Source organism: Bombyx mori, chromosome 21 (genome assembly GCF_030269925.1).
Source record: "Bombyx mori chromosome 21, ASM3026992v2".
NCBI classification, from domain to species: Eukaryota; Metazoa; Arthropoda; class Insecta; order Lepidoptera; family Bombycidae; genus Bombyx; species Bombyx mori.
The window spans coordinates 10,566,963-10,574,197 of NC_085127.1; the positions used below are offsets into that span (position 1 = coordinate 10,566,963).

Sequence of the window (7,235 nt, forward strand, 5' to 3'; positions counted from 1 at the left end):
ATGTATTTGATTAAATAAAAATACATGTAAAAATCTGTTGTTTTTGGGGATATTGGGGACGTCTTAGGTACAAATAACAACGAAAAAGGGGTCAATTGGGATGAGAATACGTGAAATGGAAACGACCTAAGTATAAATAGGTACAGGTTTGTAGGGTTGTCTATGTAGTTATAACAATATTTTTTAAATTTGTTGGTAAAAATCTGGTTTATTCGAAGTGAAATTGGGAATAAGTCTTTAGTTGAAATAGATAAGCAATCTATACTATCTATACTAATATTATAAAGAGGAAAGATTTGTTTGTTTATTTGTTTGTTTCGAATAGGCTCCGGAACTACTGGACCGATTTGAAAAATTATTTTTCCATTAGAAGCCGACATTGTCCCTGATGAACATAGGCTACTTTTTTTTATTTTTTTTTATTTTTTTTTTTTGGTTTCATGTGTGTTTTAATGTTTCCGAAGCGAAGCGAGGGCGGGTCGCTAGTTTAATATAAGTAAGTCGATTTTGCACAGACATGTAATAAGATCAATGAAATCTCAAGGTGGACAAAAATGTCTAAGTAATACATAATAAAAAATTTAATATTTATTCAGAGTGGGGGTATTCATCTGATTAATCCATGGAATAACCTAATCTACCTACCTAATCACCTAATCTCTTAACCCAGATAGAAATATCAGCCCCTAAGTACTTACCAAGAACGGAGAAATATAAACACAATATTAATACAATACTTTAATACTGGTGGTAGGACTTCTTGTGAGTCCGCGCGGGTAGGTACCACCGCCCTGCCTATTTCTGCCGTGAAGCAGTAATGCGTTTCGGTTTGAAGGGTGGGGCAGCCTTTGTAACTATACTGATATGTTAGAACTTATATCTCAAGGTGGGTGGCGCATTTACGTTATAGATGTCCATGGGTTCCAGTAACCACTTAACACCGGGTGGGCCGTTTCTAAGAAAGCTCAATGTATATATATAATTAGAAATCACGACTCAAATATTAAAAAAATATAATTAGAACAATACAAAATACAACTTTCAACAATTATTGATTTTAAACACTAATGACAAAATGTGGGTAACTAAGTTGACACGCGAATGTACAACGTCCGTCTATCCCTGGTGCCGAGATCAGAAAGAGACCGTGAACGAGGCAATATGTTAGTGGTGTCCTCAACTCCCCTCTTCAACTCCGACCAGTCTGAAGTCGCTGCTGTATTACGTCAGCAGGCCACGCCCACTTCCTAGGTCTTCTTTCCTTAGACGGCCTCTCCTGACGGCGGTGCGTCCTCGCCCGTTATTCGATCAGAGTCGGAGAATGGATCTTCAACAGCTTCAGCATGATCAATTGCCTCACTAACTGGATGCTCGTCACCTGTAAGACATGTTTCGATTCGTTTAGCAACCGAGAACTAGGATATCGAAAGTAAGAGGTGACACGTATACTTCTGGCATCTTCGGTCAGAGCTCTCGAGAATAACCAAGATGACCACAGTCACCTTTTTGTGAGCGTGGCAGAGCCCTCAGGATGCCCGTTGTGCATTGCCCTCAGGATACACAACAGAGGAGTACTGATCAGGTAGTCCTCTAGTACTGGTGCAGAGCGCTCACTTTGCACCATACTACCGTGGAGGCTTACCATTCAGGATGGCCTTCACATACACAACATCGAACAGAGCCGGATTGTTCAATGTCCTCGTACAGTGCAGAGCCCTCAGGACTACACGAGTACGCATCACAGTGTCTGTAGAGCAGAGCCGTCAGGATGCTCGCTGTAAGAGTGCAGAGCCCTCAGGTTACACAAATACATTACAACACATCACACAGTGTCTGTAGAGCAGAGCCCTCAGGATGCTCGCTGTAAGAGTGCAGAGCCCTCAGGTTACACAAATACATTACAACACATCACAGTGTCTGTAGAGCAGAGCCCTCAGGATGCTCGCTGTAAGTGTGCAGAGCCCTCAGGTTACACAAATACATTACAACACATCACACAGTGTCTGTAGAGCAGAGCCCTCAGGATGCTCGCTGTAAGAGTGCAGAGCCCTCAGGATGCACAAATACATTACAACACTACGAACAAATACCATAAGAACATGGAGCTTGCAGTGTCTGTAGAGCAGAGCCCTCAGGATGCTCGCTGTAAGAGTGCAGAGCCCTCAGGATGCACAAATACATTACAACACTACGAACAAATACCATAAGAACATGGAGCTTGCAGTGTCTGTAGAGCAGAGCCCTCGGGATGCTCGCTGTATGAGTGTAGAGCCCTCAGGTTACACAAATACATTACAACACTACAAACCTATACTCACTTTCAGAGAATGCAGTGCACACATCTGGTGTCCACTCGCCGCGCCATAGAATTATATACTCTGCGGCCGCCTGCGTTGTATTGCCATAGGAGCCAGTGACTTGGCCCTCGCATTCCTGAGTCCAACTTGCCCGTAGCTTGGCTTGTCTTACGCACGAACACCAGATCTCCATTTTGAAAGGAGCGCACTGTATTGCGGCGCTTGTTAACATAAGCGTCCTGACGAGTACGGTTCTGATCCAGCGAGTTTGAAGCTTGTTGTCGGGCGAGTTCACGTAGGAATTCACGATTAGGACTCGATGCCACCAGAGCCACATCGCGCACCAGGGATCGTATGACAGGCGTTGCACTCTCACTGCCAACTAACAAATACAAAGGTGAATATTTGGTTGATTTCTGCACAGTAATGTTCAAAGTGAGCTGTATCTTTCATATTATAATGTCAGAACAATGTTCTCGTCTAAAGATAGACTCGACCCGAATCATATTCATTACAGTTCAGCAGTAGTGCTCAGCTTGACCACTACTTTGGTGCATTTCAGGTGTAATGAGATGTATATTTACAACATAATTCTTTAATCTAATTAACAAAGGTGTTACTTTCATACATCCGACCCCTAATTTTGAAGGACTACAAAGAGACATTGCCATTTCAAAAGTTTTCTTTAACTCCGTCGCATCTTGTCTGTGAATGGGATACATGAGACAATACTTTGTAACACATCTATTAGAACTATATATTTGAACTCATTCGAATCTGTCACAACTTTTGTAGCAAATTTTATGTTTCATCATCAGCGGCCTGCGCTATCTGAGCCCAATTTAAAGGTTTAGGTATCTCATAAACATTGACTGCATTTCGGCTAAAGTAGTCTGCATGGGATAGCGCGGTCCCCTTACGATATTCAAGCTCAAAGTCATAGTCTTGAAGAAACAACCGGCTCACTGGTTAATCGCTCAATGACCTTTCAAACTCTTTCTTTATCTTCACCCCAAATGAAATGTACACTTTTTGCGAGTTAGATTAGCCGGAGCCGGAGCCGCTTGAACTGATTAGCCGGAGATATGACGCCTAAAATGTCCCGAGAGACCTAAAACTGTCTTACCTCTTTTACATTGCTCGGTACTCGTGCATTGACTAGAGCTTCAACCTTGTGTTCGCTCGGCTTCACCTGACCATTACTGATTGTCCTACTCAAATACTCCACCTCAGTCGTGAGAAATTTACACTTTCAGGTTGATGGAAAAACCCGCCAGAGTTGCAAGGACCTCGCGGAGCGTTTACAAGCCCTCGGTAATTGTTTTTGACGACAATGACACGTCAAATTCAAATTCACAGACTCAGAAATCAATGAAATAGTCCACCCACTATCTATGAGGATATCTACGGAAACACCTTGAGTAACCGCGGTAGCAATGTCATCCTGTTTATAATTATTAGTTAGAGTTGCCGCGAAACTCGGCACGTTGTTTTGAAAAACAATCATCAACCTTGTGACCAACCTTCTTGCAAAAAGAACACGTCTCGGCTCTCTGTGAGAGTTTATCCGAATTTGTTGCTACTAAAGGTGATTATTAGCGTTAGTTCTATCTAGCTTTACACTCTTGGGACACGTCATCTGTTTATGACCAAAAGCTCAGCATGAAAAACATTTAATTTTCGTGACGACATGTTCTCGTTTTCTCGTAGCAGTCTTATAAATTAAATCGGTTGAACAAACGGATGTGATTCTAGTGGGCTTTGTATAAATAAATAGAAAATTAACCAAATCATCAGGCAGTAACTTGGCGTTAGTGGCAGCGGCTCGAATTTGAGTGTCAGTTATGCCACGGATCACTATTGCCGCAATTAACTCGTCACTCAATCCGTTCACAATACGTAACCGCAGAAGCGAACGCCTTGCATATTCGGCATATGTAGGGTAGTTATCAGAGTCCGATTTCATAATGTCGAACAAAATATTGGCGATGTCTAACAGCTTGGGACACAAAGTCTTAAACTCGCGCTTGAAATTTGACCAACTACGGTCATTACTTACCCACTCATTCAACCATAACTTAGCGTCACCTTTTAAACAATTGCCTACCCTCGCTAAGCACTCAAGATCGTCCCATCTATTAGTTTGTTTTAGATGGTCTACTTCATGACACCATAAATTAAAATCGTGCAAAGAGGGATCGAAACTCGACACAAAAATATGATTCGATCTTACCGGAATTGCACCAATCGCATTAGCAATTTTCTCAGCCACCTCATTCAATACCCCCGTACCCGAACCGTTGATCGATGCACTCGAGCACGGCACGGATAAATTCAAACTTGCATCGGACGACTCGACGTTTGTTGAAACAGCAATTGGTGCAGGCGGCTCACCAGACGCGACAGCTGCCGCCGCGATGGCGCCGTCATGCGCCCACCGCGCACTCGGCGTTGTCGTACTACCTTCAGTATCATTGCGAAACCTGTAACTTTCTAAAGTGTCTAAACGATCCAAAATCTTTTGAAGTCGCTTCTCCATACCAGGGATAGGTGTACGATCACGCTCGCGCTTCCTACGCTTACTTCGATCAGACATATTTACAAAAATAAAATTTCACAATTCTTTTGTCAAACACAAAAATCGACAAAACTAAAGTAGAACGGTCAGGAAAGCCAAGGCAGATAATGGAATAGGAATCCCACTTCTGAAATTAGAAATCACGACTCAAATATTAAAAAAATATAATTAGAACAATACAAAATACAACTTTCAACAATTATTGATTTTAAACACTAATGACAAAATGTGGGTAACTAAGTTGACACGCGAATGTACAACGTCCGTCTATCCCTGGTGCCGAGATCAGAAAGAGACCGTGAACGAGGCAATATGTTAGTGGTGTCCTCAACTCCCCTCTTCAACTCCGACCAGTCTGAAGTCGCTGCTGTATTACGTCAGCAGGCCACGCCCACTTCCTAGGTCTTCTTTCCTTAGAATATATATACAGTGAGCTTTCTTAGAAACGGTTACACTGTATATATATATTTTGTAATGCACTGTCGATTGCACCTATAATTGAGGTGATGTCTGCCATGTAATTTTGTCAGTTTTTCAATTTTTTTTATTGATTATCACTTTGTTGGTGCAACTAAATAAATAAATAAATTAAAACTATATATAAAAATAAAAGTAGTGCCAACCCTAGCAAATTTCTCATTTCGTCCCAATTAACCGCAATTTTCGGGTAAATAGGGATTACACCTATTTTTACATTTTTTGCTTAAACTGGAATGCTAGTTGCATAATTTTAAATTAGACAACAAAGATGCCCCCAAGACTCAATCATTTTGATCCTGATATAGCATTATATACATCAACAACTACCTTAAAATTGCTCATAAAGTTGGAATTTGTTCCTAATCGCCCCATTTTACGGTATTCTATGGAACTGTTTAAAGTATTTTCGACCATTACACAGGCAAAGGAAACGTATCCCATTCATCCATATTTTTTACATTTCAAGCTATGTTTGTTGTATGAAAACTGAAATGAAAGTAATGAATTTGGTGGTCGTTGAGGTGGTTGATGTAGGGTCACCAGTCTCGGGCGGCACAATAAGCAGTCCGTAATTGGATGGACAGTTTATTTCCAATCACAGACAGTACAGCAATATTTAGAAGAAGGAGAAATTACGGAGAACAGAAGGCACAGATAAAGCAGTCGCAAGTTCAAACACAAAATTAGAAATAGACAAAATCAATAGATCGCAACAAAGTAAGGTAGTACGCGTAAGTCACCATCGTGTTGCTGGATGAGGTGGGCAAGCTGCTGGAACGCATTCTGGCGGCCCGCATCATCCAGCATCTGGTCAGGGTGGGACCCGATCTGTCGGCGGAGCAGTATGGCTTCCGAGAGGGCCGCTCAACGGTAGACGCGATCCTTCGCGTGCGGGCCCTCTCGGAGGAGGCCGTCTCCAGGGGTGGGGTGGCTTTGGCGGTGTCACTCGATATCGCCAATGCATTTAACACCCTGCCCTGGTCCGTGATAGGGGGGGCGCTGGAACGGCACGGAGTGCCCCCCTACCTTCACCGGCTGATGGGTTCCTACTTGGAGGACAGATCGGTCACGTGTACCGGACACGGTGGGATCGTGCACCGGTTCCCGGTCGTGCGCGGTGTTCCACAGGGGTCGGTGCTCGGCCCCCTTTTGTGGAATATCGGGTATGACTGGGTACTGAGGGGTGCCCTCCTCCCGGGCCTAAGCGTAATCTGTTACGCAGACGACACGTTGGTCGTGGCCCGGGGGGGAGTTTTGCTGAGTCTGCCCGTCTTGCTACCGCTGGAGTGGCGCATGTCGTCGGCAAAATCAGGAGATTGGGCCTCGACGTGGCACTCAGTAAATCCGAGGCCATGTGGTTCCACAGGCCCCGGAGAGTGCCACCTGTCGATGCCCATATCGTGGTTGGAGGCGTCCGGATTGGGGTCGGGGTGCAGTTGAAGTACCTCGGCCTCATTCTGGACAGTCGTTGGACCTTCCGTGCTCACTTTCAGCACCTGGTCCCTCGTTTGTTGGGGGTGGCCGGCGCGTTAAGCCGGCTTCTGCCCAACGTCGGGGGGCCTGACCAGGTGACGCGCCGTCTCTATACGGGGGTGGTGCGATCAATGGCCCTATACGGGGCGCCTGTGTGGGGCCAGTCCCTGGCCGCGGGGGTGGCGAAGCTGCTGCAACGGCCGCAACGCACCATCGCGGTCAGGGTCATCCGTGGTTATCGCACCATCTCCTTTGAGGCGGCGTGTGTACTGGCTGGGACGCCGCCTTGGGCTCTAGAAGCGGAGGCGCTCGCCGCTGACTATCAGTGGCGGGCTGACCTTCGCGCCCGGAGCGTGGCGCGTCCCAGCCACAGTGTGGTCAGAGCGCGGAGGGCCCAATCTGGGCGG

General features: G+C 45.0%; 1 protein-coding gene across 2 annotated transcripts; it reads right to left on the reverse strand.

Annotated features, from left to right (window-relative positions):
- Positions 1-1,002: 1,002 nt before the first annotated feature.
- On the reverse strand, positions 1,003-5,320 carry LOC119630109 (uncharacterized). Of its 2 annotated transcripts, none has more exons than XR_009975965.1 (2): positions 2,319-5,320; positions 1,003-1,378 (listed from the first exon to the last, which is right to left on the reverse strand). XR_009975965.1 is itself a non-coding variant. In XM_038018490.2 (2 exons), the coding sequence occupies exons 1-2, from the start codon at positions 2,632-2,634 to the stop codon at positions 1,263-1,265; spliced, it is 432 nt and encodes a 143-aa protein (XP_037874418.1). In that variant the 5' UTR covers positions 2,635-4,114; the 3' UTR covers positions 1,003-1,262. The 2 variants fall into 2 exon arrangements, 1 of the variants encoding a protein (XP_037874418.1); XM_038018490.2 differs by having other exon boundaries at positions 2,319-4,114.
- Between the last annotated feature and the right edge of the window lie 1,915 nt (positions 5,321-7,235).